Below are 15,391 nucleotides of genomic sequence, written 5' to 3' on the forward strand. Positions count from 1 at the left end.
GAAATCATCTGTTTAACTTTCGTGTTCTCGTTAGGGTCTGAGAGAAACCGAGACCCTTAAATAACTCAGAAAACAAAACAAACAAATAAATGGAATTTGATTAGGTCATAGAAACATATTACAAGACCTTTAAAGTAAAATGATAGATGAATTTTGAAACTGAGTTTTTTGGGGGGGGTTAAAGAGATCATTGTATGAGAGATCAATTCAACTGAAGTATTGCAAGTTCTCCTTATTGATCTATCTAAAACATAATAAATACATTCTCAATGTATTATAGCTGTCAAGAGACGGGATGTGGCACTATTACTCATTGCTGAAGTTCTCATCTTCCTTTATCACAGTGTGAAGATGATCTTCGATACACTCCGACCTGTGTGTGACTGTCTCACACTCATTTGCATGCAAATATCATTTGCCACAGCTGCTTTTTTTGTTTGTTGTTGTCTTTTTAAGATAAGTTAAGGCCACTTTCTAAGTAATTTCATTAATTCCCAACTGGAATTCTTATTCTTGGAATTCCAGGCACACACACACACAAAGAGAGAGAGAGAGAGAGAGAGAGAGAGAGAGAGAGAGAGAGAGAGAGAGAGAGAGAGAGAGAGAGAGAGAAAGAGAGAGAGAGGGGGGGGGTCTCTCTCACACATCTCTCTCACACACAGAGAGAGAGAGAGAGGAGAGAGAGAGAGAGAGAGAGAGAGAGAGAGAGAGAGAGAGAGAGAGAGAGAGAGAGGTTTGTGTGGGACGCGCTGCCCCCTAGTGGTTTGACAAGGCAGGGCGTAAAAGTTTAATTTTTTAAGTCTTTTAGGTGTCACTTCCGTAATTGTTTGCTGTGCATCATTTTGCTAAAAATGATGAAGAAGCCTCATGCAAGACTGTTCGTTAGTTTTAAGATCTCAGCAGGTCGTAGCATTAAATGGACAGAGAAAGAGACCAAAAATACTGATTGTGTTGGAATCGTATGATATAATGGAGCTGTTGACATTTCGAATTTTATTTATTTATTTAGTTTTTCACGTGTGGAGTCAAAAGTCATATTCACTCAACCGAAAACTAGACTCAGTTTATGTTGCCAAGCTTGTTCCAGTCTCCATTCAGCTGGGTGGCAGAGTGGCTCTATTCTCTCTGATCAAATCTGATTTTAATGTACTGATCTAGCTATATCCTCCTCAGAACCAGAAAAAAAAGTATTGTATTTTTATGCCATTATATTGGTTATGTTGTTTTGATGTGTTGATCTAGCTATATCCTCCTCAGAACCAGAAAAAAAAGTATTGTAGACGCCAGTACTAAGTTATTCAATAAATAAATAAATAAATAAATAAAGATAGAATAAATACATGTATAGGCAAACCTCAGAACCAGAAAAAAAAGTATTGTATTTTTATGCAATTTTTTTGGAAAGATGATTCTCAACTGTTATGAAAGATATAACAGAATGATCTGATACACTACTGTACTTTCTGGAATAAGTGTATAAAATATCCATACATTGGTCTTCTCATTTTATTCAATGTATCTATACACTGCATCTAATTTGCATATTAATGTGTTCTTGGGACAAACTCTACTGAAAAAAAGAAGTGTAATAATGGGAGTAATAACTTGGCAACATTTTCATAAGAATATCTCATATTTCATAGGTGTATTGATGTATGTCTTTCCCTATTGACTTGTTATGCCAGATTAACATGTTTGTCCTGCTGTCTTCTAGAGAAGATGAGGCCCTGTTTCGTAACAAAAGGTTATATTCCGGTTTGAAACCCCATGACATTTTTCGGAGATGTTTATTTACGAAAAAAAAAATCTAAATTTTGTCAGATTTAAATGTTAAAATTAATATTTAAAGACCAAGGAGAGAAAGTGTTTATGATCAAACCTCCAAACAACTGATATCCCTAAAAAGCCCTGCGTGTGCTCTGAACAGGACATCCAGACTTAAAACTGTGGCATGAAGGGTCTCAGAGAAATTCACTCAAATACAATGTCCTCTACAGAGGACAGACGTCTGTGCCTGGGTCTCAGGAGGATATCATGATTTCTAGTAGATCAGTGATGAGCACCCGTCCTCACTTTACATGAAGCGGTTAACACCTAATATAGAATCCACTTAGTGGAACCTATGAGTAGATCTTCAGTATGATTAGAGCTAAATCTGATAACGCATAACTGGAACTGATCAGGAAGAATCACTCACCTGTGTGTTTGTCAATTTGTGAGGTCTGTGTTTATATAAACACTCAAAAAAACAAAAAAAATGCTGAGTTAAAAAAACTAATTTGGGTCATTTAGGCCAGTGGTTCTCAGCCACATTCCTGGAGGACCCTCATCACTGCACATTCTGCATGTCTCCTTCATCAAACACACCTGATTCAGGTCACCTGCTCATTAGTAGAGATTCACAGATTTGAAACGGGTGTCAGACAAAGGAGACATGCAAAATGTGCAGTGTTGGGAGTCCTCCAGGAATGTGGTTGAGAACCACTGATTTAGGCAACCCAGCGCAGGCTCAAAAACAGCGCTGCCAACTAATTTTCAGGGGAATTTGATAAAGGCAGGACCATTTCTTGATAAAAGTTGCTAAATAACATGATGTCATTCCGTATGCGTAATCACAACACAAAACTGCGTCACTGTGTACAACTGACTGGCCATCTCTTGTCTTCTAAGCATTTAATAAAAATGGAAAAAATATTTGACTTGACATCTCACCGAAAATATGATTTGAAATATGTTTGTAAAAGTTATATATATATAGGTGCTGGTCATATAATTGGAATATCATCAAAAAGTTGATTTATTTCACTAATTCCATTCAAAAAGTGAAACTTGTATATTATATTCATTCATTACACACAGACTGATATATTTCAAATGTTTATTTCTTTTAATTTTGATGTTTATAACGGAAAACTAAGGAAAATCCCAAATTCAGTATCTCAGAAAATTAGAATATTGTGAAAAGGTTCAATATTGAAGACACCTGGTGCCACACTCTAATCAGCTAATTAACTCAAAACACCTGCAACGCCTTTAAATGGTCTCAGTCTAGTTCTGTAGGCTACACAATCATGGGGAAGACTGCTGACTTGACAGTTGTCCAAAAGACGACCATTGACACCTTGCACAAGGAGGGCAAGACACAAAAGGTCATTGCAAAAGAGGCTGGCTGTTCACAGAGCTCTGTGTCCAAACCACATCAATAGAGAGGCGAAGGTAAGGAAAAGATGTGGTAGAAAAAAGTGAACAAGCAATAGTGATAACCGCACCCTGGAGAGGATTGTGAAACAAAACCCATTCAAAAATGTGGGGGAGATTCACAAAGAGTGGACTGCAGCTGGAGTCAGTGCTTCAAGAACCACTACACAAAGACGTATGCAAGACATGGGTTTCAGCTGTCGCATTCCTTGTGTCAAGCCACTCTTGAACAACAAACAGTGTCAGAAGCGTCTCGCTTCAAAAAGCACTGGACTGCTGCTGAGTGGTCCAAAGTTATGTTCTCTGATGAAAGTAAATTTTGCATTTCCTTTGGATACCAGGGTCCCAGAGTCTGGAGGAAGAGAGGAGAGGAGAGGCACACAATCCACGTTGCTTGAGGTCCAGTGTGAAGTTTCCACAGTCAGTGATGGTTTGGGGTGCCATGTCATCTGCTGGTGTTGGTCCACTGTGTTTTCTGAGGTCCAAGGTCAACACAGCCGTATACCAGGAAGTTTTAGAGCACTTCATGCTTCCTGCTGCTTACCAACTTTATGGAGATGCAGATTTCATTTTCCAACAGGACTTGGCACCTGCACACAGTGCCAAAGCTTCCAGTACCTGGTTTAAGGACCATGGTATCCCTGTTCTTAATTGGCCAGTAAAACTCGCCTGACCTTAACCCCATAGAAAATCTATATATATATATATATATATATATACAGAAAATGATCATGTTCAAAAGTTTAGTGTCAGTGATTAATTTATATAAATTAATATTTTATTAAGCAAGAATGTGTCAAATTGATAAAAAGTGATAGTAAAGACTAGTATTGTTAGATTTAGCTATTTTGAATAAATGCTGTTTTTTTAAAAACCTTTTATGCATCAAAGAATCCTGAAAAAATTAAAAATAAAAATTAATGCATTTTCTTATTAACTAGTAAATTTACACATTCTGAACAATTGTAACTTAATTCACATATGATGTGTGTACTGCTAGGTTCAGGAGAAGGGATCAGCTGCGGTCAGATGTCATACTGCGCATGCGCACATCAATACCGCGTCACGCTGAACCACAATTAATTACTGTTTCTGCATTATTGTAAGGCTAAGTTTAGGGTCGGGGTAGGTGTGGACGCTAATAAAACACAATCTCATAGGTAGCAAATGTAATTTATTGTTATTTTCCATCCGTAGCTGTATCCCTTCACCTGGTAGCACAAATGTGTTGTGTTAATATGAGAGTATTTCAAACCTCTGAGGAAAAACATTCAGACAGGTGACGTACATGATGATTTCCTTTCAGTGCTGTTCTGTCCTCAGGTAACCTGTTCCCTTCTGTCGATGTTTACACAATGACAGAGAGAAGGGCACATGTGTAACTAACAGAGCAGGTGTGTCTCTTAGGTGTGTCATCCTGGTGACTCAACTTCAGCAGAAGAACATGCCTGCTATTGTGCCTGCGTCATATTCCACTGTATTTACGCTATTACAGCAGACAATATTTCAAACTGAATTGAGAAATGACAGTTATAGCTATGGATTCAGTTGCATCCTTTCTCAGGAATAAAGGTACAAAAGCCATCTTTGAGGCAGTATGTTCTCAAAAGGTACTAATATGTCTCATTTAGTTACTAATATGTACAGTTTAGGTACTAATATGCAACCTTTAGGGGTAAATAAGGTGCACTGCAACTATACATACTATTATTTTGTAAATCATATTGTTGTCTCTTTCCACCATGTTTTTTCTGGAGAAACATGCAAATTATTGTGGTTTTGCTGCCATGCTCTGAATGTGATGAGTTGATTTTGGAGAGAATAGGTTAGATAGGTTAGCTGAATTCTGATGAGTTCCCCCAGCAGTACAGCAAAGAAGCCTTGCCTTAAAAGGTCTTACATTCTTGGCTTGACGTGAGTTTACAGTTAGATGCATTATGCATGAACAGATCAGTGTATATAGGCTATAAAAGCAAGGAATCAGAGTCCTGCTGATGTTGTACACACTCTGCGAAAAATGTCTTCCTCTAATCAAAAGGAGCATGATATTTATTTATTTATTGTAAGAAATGTGTGATTTTAGATTATTTTGTTATAGACATGTTTCATCACTGGCCTGTTTTTAGGAATTCAGTGGCATCATCAGCCAATCAGCTTTGTCATGATGTCATTTCCCTCTTGATAAATGTGATGTATCATTTAGCGTTTAGTTTCAGGTGGCTGGCTCAGAACTATTTGGCAGCAGATCTGATGCGTTGCAATTAAGAAAGTCTAGACAGGGGCTGACACAGCGCTGTCTAGACCTTCCTCAACGACCAAGTTTCTATGCCAAATTTTTGATACAAATCACGTACCTAAACACTTTATGTAGCCCCTTAGTAGGCAGAACTACCTTTGATTTCTTCGTAGAGCAGCAAGATCGCACAAACACACACATACACACACATAAACACACACACACACACACACACACACATAAACACACACACACACACACACACATAAACACACAAAACTAGCTCTGATTGGTGTCTTAACAGAAAGTCTCCCCTTTATTGAAGATTGGTTTACAATTCATATCACTGCAAATGACAAAGTGAAAAAAATTGAGTTTAGTAAAATGCTCCAAAAAACCTAAAAGTTTGCAAAGTTCACAAGCAAAGTACTTTTATACATTTTTCCAGATCAAAGTGACTAATTGAAATTGACTGATCACGGCATGAATGCATCAAGATTTTCAAAGTTTCCAAGAAAAACATCAGGTTACTGTGTTTTGTATTTTTATCCACTTGTTCAACTATTTAACTGTAAAGCCAAGCTCAGGAAAACCCTCTTTGTTCACTTCACTTTGGCCAGCCAAACACAAAACACACATTCTTCACTGACAGTAAGAGCACTTCAGGAAGTGTGCAATCAAGCATGCACAGCCGCTACTGTGATTAACAAGAACGGCCTGACATACAGTGACACATTAATGTAAAAATACAGTTACATCATAAAAATATTTTCTTAATGTTGTTATGTAGAGACGTTTAAGAAATATACAAATAACAAAACTCAGTCACACGTTGCATCGCAGTGTTCACGTTACAGTGTAAATTCAAAGCAAACTACATGTATTTTTAATTATTTTCTTAACTGTATCAATGTTATTACTAACTAAAATGAATTATATTTACATGAACAGTAATATGTGATGGACGCTATAATGTAAACGGTCTGATATAGAGATTTTGAATAATGCTTTGTGGAGTTCAATCTGTGCTGAGTGATATATAAAAAAAAACACACACACACACACACACACACACACACACACACACACACACACACACACACACACACATACATACACACACACACACACACACACACACATCAAAGCCAATTTGTGAATGATTAATAACAATAAAAAAATGAATCAAAATACACGTTAATAGCATTAGCCCCAAAAGTTAGAGAAGAGGGCACCGAGCAGTTTGGCTGCACTGACAGCCCTCATCAAAGTCAGTATGCTCCTATGTTTCATTTAGGAAGATGACGATGCTTTTGGAGATCGGTAAGCATTGACATTTAGGCTTGGGTGGCTTAACATTGTCCTTTATGAGAGGTGGAGTTTTTGGGGGGTTTCAGGCAGAGGTGTAGATGTATTTGGTCTTGGCCATGCCGGAAAGCTCATCTTCGTAGCGAGGAAGACAGCAGAAGAGGATCCCGCAGCCCAGCATCAGGACGGTCGCCCCCCAGCCGAAGCCGTATGCCCAGGTGTAGTCGTAATAACCTTCATAGATCAGCTCGTTGAACTTGACCGGGTAGATGATCAGAGCGATGATCTGGATGATGACTGGAACGAGAGAAAGCAGGGTCACTTTACAGCACTGCAATGATTCTTGTTCAAAGAAAAGTTCATTTGCAGGGACCTTTAAGTTACACTGTTTAAAAGTCAGCATTTTACAATATACTAAACCAAGTAGCATTTATTTTAAAGACAGAGAGTGCAAGCACAATTTTAGGTTTCATTTGATAAGACAATAGACTCCCTGTTCAGAATGTGCACAAAACATTAGAGGAACATAGCCAAAGTTAATGTGATGAACTACATCTGTGTTTACTCCTGTGTGAACAGCAACCAATTTTTTGGTTTTTTTGGTCCATAAAAATGTTTAATATGTTTAGTTAGGTAAGGTTGTAAAGGTTTTTGTGATATGTGTGAGTGTCTGAACATAGCCAAAGTTGAAGGCCAAGCCCTGTTTGGGCGTGTAGGGAACTTTCACACAGGTCTGTCTGTGTCTGTCACTTCCAGCAACAAGGCTGTCATAATCTAAATCTCTAACAGAATGAGCTGTTGCTGAAACAGGCATAGTTCACAGAGGGAGAGGCAGAGAGGAGGAGTTATCAGATCAGATCAGGCTAGCTTACATTTCATAATGAAACAAATCAAAGAGGGAGGATTTAAAGAACATTTGAAACATTTATGATGATATCATGAAGAAAAAAAATAGAAAGAAGAGGTTATGATTCAGCCTGGCGATGAGTAAGTAAGTGAATAACAAACGTCTCCCGTCCCGACAGCCGTTCTTATCTTTCACTGGAATACAAGTGAAGAGGACGGGGGAGGGGTGAGATAACGACACTCGATCCCATAGCAACAGCAAAACAAGTGACATACACGAGAGCGGAAAGACCAAAACCACAGCCCCACAGCCGCTGCACCTAGCATCACCTCTTAATAAGACATTTCTTCTTGTCTTAACTTGTTTGAGACTCTTTTGTGCATTGTTTTTCAATTCTGTACTAACTGATACAGTGTTGCCAAGTCTGCAGTTTTCCCGCGGAACTGGGCTATTTTAACACTGTTGCAGAGGGTTGTTTTTCATGTCCGCGGGTTTAAAAATGTAGCCCCTAAAATGTGAATTTAACTAGTGGAACCACGCCAAAAATGTGTATCTTACCCCCCCTCGAAACGCGATTGGGCTAGTTTTGAGTGGCAATCGGTTTTGTGGTGAAAACCTGGCAACCCTGCACTGATAGCTGTGCAGAACCATCAACCACAGTCCAGCCAAATCTCTACAGGTTTCCTACGGTCGCATGTTTTTAATCCATCACACCGCCCTGACCATCATCCATGTATTACATAGAAACCATTTAATTCATCATAGACAATGTGAAGGAAATGCTCTCGCTGTGGAGCTTCCTCAGAAGGGGCTTGATTCAAAGCCCATGTGGACTCATATTTTGAGTCTTGGTCAATTTGAATGTGTCGAGACAGCCCCTATTCCTTGATATCCAACTAATACATTAAGAAAGTGTCTTACCAGCAAAAATAAGGAGGCCTCCGACCAAAGGCAGCAGACTGATGTTGAGGGTACAGCAGAGAGCCACAAATGAGATGATGAAGGCGATGATGAGGATGATGAGGCCTATGATCATCAGAGCGGCGACTGCCTGGGCCCATGCTGGAAGAGGAACCCAGAGGACTTTATAAACAAACTATACAAAGACACCATGTAACAAACAAGGTACAGTTAATGCAATGATTGTGTGCCTCTTCACTGTCTCTTCATTAGTCAACGTGAACAAGCAGAACACATACAACAGGTGTGTTTCATGATAAGTTCTAATGTGAATGGTTACGCATTAACAGCAATGTTTAACCAGTATCAGTCATGACTCAGTGTGTCTCTGAGGACTTGTAGAGACAGTGCTTGGCTTCCTAACACTGGATAGAGGAATGTGTTTTTGCTCCATTAAGTCTGTGAACACAGTCACACCCAGAGAGTGCTGGGGGGAGGAAGGGTGTGGCTGAGTTTGAGGGACGAATTTATGCAACTAGTATTATTTGGTCTTACTCTATTTCAAGTCATTTCATGACGCAGACATGAACGATCTTTGGTATTTAGGAATTGCTGTAAAAATATTGTGGCCACAATCCTCAGATATACATAACTGTGTTGTTCATGCCAGTTACTTAACATATAACACAAGAGAATTGAAGAAATATTAAATGCTAGCCAAATGAATAGAGCATCACCATATATACTGAAGACTATTATCCATCTATGAATAATTTAGAAGCACTCCTGTTCATAAAGAGCGTGTTACAGCATGTTATTACTACAAAAAATAAATGTTTCCAGTAATGGACAGATAGTAGGCCAAACTAATGAAAATAACAGCTGAGAAAACTGACAAAAAGTTTTTCCATTTCCCGCAGAGTATAGATTTACAAAAGAAAAGATATAGATGTTAGAGAAAATAAAAACGACGTAGATGTTATTAAAACTTATTTTATGGTCTGATTCCACAGCGATATTTTTTTTTTTTTTTAGCTAAACTGAATTACTTATTATCTTTATCAAAATTTAGTTGATCTATATCTATTTCAATACAATTGAATGGACGTGACAGAAATAAACATCATAATAATAATAATAATAATAATAATAATAATAATAATAAACTAACAAAGCTCGGTCGCCTTTATTATGAATTATTATTTTTTTTATGAAGAATTCATAAGCTTTCAGAATAAAAAACACTTGATACAAAAGAAGCTTATAAACCTAACAGACTTTTTTTCCTCCTATTATTCTATATTATTTTTAAAAGAATGATTATTTTTAAAAATTCAAAATTACATACGTGACACTTTTTCCCCCCTACTGTTTTATTAGGTTTTTTGGTGACCGCTTTCGCCTGAGCTGTATTTTAATGTCTGAAATACTGATCAAACATAGACTGAACGCGTTCTCAGGACTGGAGGTGAATACTCACGGTGCTCCATGAGAGATTTACAGTCCCACTGGTCGTTGCGGCCTCGGCACTGCTTCCACATGCTGGCGTAGTGCGTCTTCGCGTTCTCGTCCTCCACCCATCCGGACTGCGCCGCGATGGCGATGATGTCGAAAATGATCGCAAACAGCAGAAGCAGAGGCAGGATCCACCTGCACCTCGGATACGAGATTCCACAACGAAACATTTTGGATAATAACGCTGTTTGGTGTCTCCTGGGCGAGTGTGAAGAAGCTCTCGGGATGTTTCCAGGCCACTCTTTATCTAAAACTTTCCCTGAGCTCCACCCCGCAGTGAAACCCGATCTGGAGAGGCTCGACCTGTTTGAATGGAGCGCTCCAGGGCTGGGCAACTAGTGACACACGCTGTACTTGAGCAGTTTACACTGCAGAATGAACAATAAACTTTTACAATACCTTTTACAATGCACTTACACAGCTGTTGTTGTCAATGTATATATGCCAATGATTACCCTACTGTGGCTGTGTTTATGATATGAAGGTATCAAATTTCCATATTGCGATAATTGCAAAGTATGTGGTATTATCACGATTTTGAAATAAGTTGCAAAAATGTTGTCATAATACAGTAGGCTATAACAGGTTTAATAACTTTTATATAATAAAAACATGAACATTTAAATACAATAAAGCAATAGACAACACATTTACAAAGTAAATAATGTTTTTACAAATGGATTCAAGTTCAAAAGAATGAACAGGCAACACTTCACAATAAGATCTGATTAGTTAGCCTTAGTTAATGCACTGACAATGAGCAACAGCAAGATTTGTTACAAAAGTTATAAATCTTTTAAATGCAACTGTTAATTCATGTTAGTTTGAGTCCATTAAATAGGCTACAGTTACAACTTTTATTTTTTTAATAATCTGTTATTAAATGTTGAAATCAGCTAAGATGAATAAATGCTTTAGAAGAATTTTTCATTGAGTTTATGTTAACTAATGAATTAATTTATGTTAACTAATGGAGCCTTAATGTATGGTGTGACTGAACAAGAAAGAATCAAAACATTTTCAAACAATATCTAGAGCATGTTGAAGTCCAGATTAAAATGTAATTAAGTGCAAGGTGTGGACGAGTCTTAACTTTTATAAAGAATATCTCTTTGGGTTTGAGACTTTAGTCTTTGCAACTTCACAGATCTTCTTTATTCACCAAGAGCTTGTAACACTCCAAAGAGAAAGATAAAATTGAAATTGCATCATATGACCCCTTTAAAATGCATTCAACAAATCTGAATAATTTGTAATAAATAATTATTCCCGGTCTTTTGAGGTATTACGATATTTTGTAGTCTATTACTGAATAGCCTACTGTAGTCTTTAGCAGGGCCGTGCACAGGGGGTGGCCCGGTGGCTAGAGCCACTGCCCCTTTGCCCTCATCGGCTGAGTTGTCCTTCTCACCATTAACCCCAGCTCAAAGCGGTCTGTTCCCGCTCCGCTAAAGATCTGCTGATTCCGCTAATCCACTCTGTGTTTTCCCGCCACTTCCCCGCATCACTCACAATCTGTGTGCCCCTCTGAATATAAATACAAAGCTCCAGCAAGTCAGCAGGTAAATCATCATCTAGAATATTTAGCAGTTTGTCACACTTTAATTCTTGTAATTAAGTATATTTCCCATTATAATCACTTGCCTTGATACTAGTGATCTATAACACATATTATATTAAAACCATATTAATAGTAGGCCTATAAATAGTTAAAAATATAGTATAAATGTTCTAAATGAGAAAATAGATTTATGCTATAGAGTTTTTTATTATATTTTTTAGGTTTATGCAATAAGTTGTTTAATTTTATCTATTTTTTTTGATTATGTTGTGTTAGATATGAGTTTTGTTTTTTTAGTTGTGTGGTGATAGTATCTATCCTATCCTGTCCTATCCTGTCCTGTCCTGGCCTGTCCTGTCCTGTCCTGTCCAAATGAAAGTATTCCTATCATTTTAAATGATCAGAATGTATCTATGACAAAGGGTTCTAAAAATATGGCTTCTTATTAAAAAGTGTTCATGGCTCAGTTTGCCCAGGGTTTGGGGTAAGTTGACCCGAGTCGAGTCAGTGGGTCAGATGCACTATCTGGGTGTAAAATGACCATCTGACCAAGTCTGATTCAAACCCATGTGAAATAAATAATAATTTAAACACTAACTTAATAATTTCCTTTTACAAACAGTCATATTTATTTTCATAAAGTTAACTTTAACAACATAAAACCAACCAAATTAAGTTTAAATTTCAATATTTAATTGTTTGCATCTCTGAAACAATATGTTGAACTCCAAAGTTGTAGCCTTCCTAAAAACAGACTAAACAGAGAGTTTGTTGGCCATTACTGACTACAGCTGAAAAGATATTTTTATTTATTTATTTTTATTTGTGTTTATAGCAATATCTGGCAACACTGGCAGAACTTAAACTGATAGTAATCAAAAGAGCCCACAGACATGTTATTGCTGACAGGAGACCACATACGGTAAGGCAAACGCTAAAAAAAAAAAAACCCACATGATATTATCTGTCAGAAACGTTATCAACGCTATCAAAACAGAAGTATATGACACTAGTGCAGAGATCTGTAGAACAAGTATGCTATTTCATATTGTAGTTACATTTTCACAAAGTCATGCCAACAACGTTCATAAGGGCACTAGACAAAGTTATAATCTATATAGCAATGGATATTAATGAAAACTATAACAGTAAAACGCCTATGTATTCCTGAATGAATAATAAACAACTGATAAAATTATTAACCTCTAACCTAAAGTAATGGTGCAATGTGATATCATTCAACAATGCTGATTCCTTAGTCTGGCAGAAATGATGCGTGGTTCCAAAATACATCATCACATGACAGTAAAAGTGTACAGATGCCAAGATGCAGGGGGTGGGTCAACTTACCCCACTCTCCCATTTTGTTTGTTTGGAAGATATGTTGTGTGGTTACAGTAAAAGTTTAAGTATGAGGCAGAGCCCACTCTAATCAAAACATCTACAATAAAGTCAATTATTACAGCTGTCTTCTCTTTTACCTTGTATTTGTAACAACTGGATAATTTGTATTAGCAAGCACCCACCCTCCTTGTGTCCCTTTTTTTGGTTTGGGCCACTTCCCCTTTCAAAATGCCTGTGCACATCCCTGAATATATATAATGTTTGTTTATGTAAACTGTGTGGCCGGTTTGTGCTCTCTCTCTGATGACTTATCTGTGATCTGATGACAGTTAGAAGCCCATTATTTTATTCATTTAAACATTTGAATTTAACATAAAACTGTTGTGGACTTTGAAATTAAGAGTATTTTATTCATTTGAAACAAATGCTATATTTTTAAAATACAATTATCAACATTTTAATACTTTAGATTATATTTACTGTATACAATACGTTGATGCATAAACACAGAACACTAAAGAAAATTATGAAATTTTATGGATTACGAGGAAAGTTAATTTAAGCAACCCCTGTCATGTAAATGTAAGTTTCTGCAATTACTGCATACTCTATCATCAATATTCAGTAAGCCTCTTTATTACGAACTGTCATGTTTCAAATGATGTATGGTTGAAACCTGGTGTTGATTGCAATACAACAGGTTTTTTCTAAACTTATGTGATGTGCAAAGCACTCCCTAAAAGACATAGTCTGTGTAAAAACAAATGTATCGTGTACAGAATGAACAAACGTACAAACAGGACTGTGGTCTTGCAAAGCCTAACTTTCTAGCTAATAATATTATTTATTTTTTATATATATTTAATTGTTTGTTTAGTTGGTTGTTTTTTTTTGCTTTGCATGAATCAAAGGGCGTATTCGTTTTTAAGCCCTGAAATGACCTAATCAGAATAATTCAAGCGAAAACATACGTCCACCCTTTTAATACACCCACAAAGAAACTATAGTGCAGTCTGATTGCTGTGGTCACGGTTTCACGTGAATCAGACAGTTTATGAAGTGCATTGGTGGGTGTGGTTTTTCTGAGAACCATTCAAGAGGTATACAGTGGCAGCTGATGAGACACAGCTCTAGAGACATCAGTTAGTTTACAGACTGAATGTTTCCATGACTCAGGAAACATTACCATTTCAGAGAAGAGGGTGGAGAAAGCACCGCCTGCACACTCCCTGGATGGACAGGTTCTGGAACCACAGGTGCCTGCAGGTGTCTGTCACACCCAGAGCTCAACCTCACTGGAGGTTCACTTACCGAAATATAATTATATTCATCAGTAGCTAAAAATGCATGTTTCAGCATTTAATAAAAGCTGTAGGTAGCGCAGGAGCTGTTGAATGGTCATGAAGGACAAAGACTGTAGTGAGAGCACTTCAGTGTTCTGTGCATTTGTCTTTTCAGTTAAATTAGGGGTGCTAGTGATATGATTGGGCATAAGGTTTCAATGAGTTTATTAGCTAGATCCAGGGTTCTTCATTCTATAAATTTCATTTATTCAGATAACCGGAATATTAAAAAGGATAATCAAGTATTGAAACATGTGCATTCAAAGGCTCAAATGAATGGCCCACCATGACTCGTTGGTTAAGAGAAATATCTTCATGCACTGCAATGGAAAAGATAACCTATATTCTTAAGGGTAAAGAAGCTGAATTTAAGAAAATCTGGAGTCCCTTTTATTATTATTTATTGAATGTAGAGATATAAACAATATAATATGAGGATCAAAATTCTTGATTAGGTATTAAAATATGTTAATGTGCATTATATGTACCCCGTACAGCTGGTTTGGTACATTGTAAGTGTTGTTACAGACACGGTAAGTACATGTGTCAGAGCTGGTTTGGTACATTGTAAGTGTTGTTACAGACACGGTAAGTACATGTGTCAGTCTGATTACAAAATAAATAAATAAATAAATTAGGGGTGCTCTTTTGAATGTAAGTGTCTGTGAAGAGTCGTTTCTCTGTGACAGTCCCTTGACATTATATTGAATATGATTGCTTTTGTGAATGTTTTTTTTTGTGTTTTTTTTTTATTTTTTTTTTATTTTTTTTTTTTTTTTTAGTTTATAAGGAGTATTGAAAGACTAGTAAATAAATAGGGATGGGGAAGTGGAAGAGGTTACTAAAGGAGATCTATTCATTCTATATAAAATAAATAAAGAATTCATTCTAAACTATTTGGAATACAGGAAGAAGAAAAGAACACAAGAATCACAAAAGATGAATAATTACAGATACATTTATTTATTAAAACATATAGAAATGCACAGTGTATTCTGTTGCTTTCTTATGTTGAAAATAAAAGAAGATGTTCTGAAGATTGCTCATTTATTTATTAAAAGTTTTTGGTATATTTGAAATGAGGACATTTCTTTTGCTAAGGGGGAAAAATGTGAGATTTATTTGATTATTTATATTAT

General features: G+C 36.8%; 1 protein-coding gene across 1 annotated transcript; it reads right to left on the minus strand.

The window, feature by feature from the left end:
• Nucleotides 1–5,723: 5,723 nt before the first annotated feature.
• Nucleotides 5,724–10,298, minus strand: LOC109057509 (p53 apoptosis effector related to PMP-22-like). Its single transcript, XM_042768371.1, has 3 exons — nucleotides 9,970–10,298; nucleotides 8,511–8,651; nucleotides 5,724–7,039 (listed from the first exon to the last, which is right to left on the minus strand). Exons 1-3 carry the CDS (start codon nucleotides 10,172–10,174, stop codon nucleotides 6,828–6,830), a joined length of 558 nt encoding a protein of 185 aa, XP_042624305.1. The 5' UTR covers nucleotides 10,175–10,298; the 3' UTR covers nucleotides 5,724–6,827.
• Nucleotides 10,299–15,391: the final 5,093 nt, after the last annotated feature.

This window comes from Cyprinus carpio, chromosome A13 (assembly GCF_018340385.1).
Source record: "Cyprinus carpio isolate SPL01 chromosome A13, ASM1834038v1, whole genome shotgun sequence".
Taxonomy (NCBI): Eukaryota; Metazoa; Chordata; class Actinopteri; order Cypriniformes; family Cyprinidae; genus Cyprinus; species Cyprinus carpio.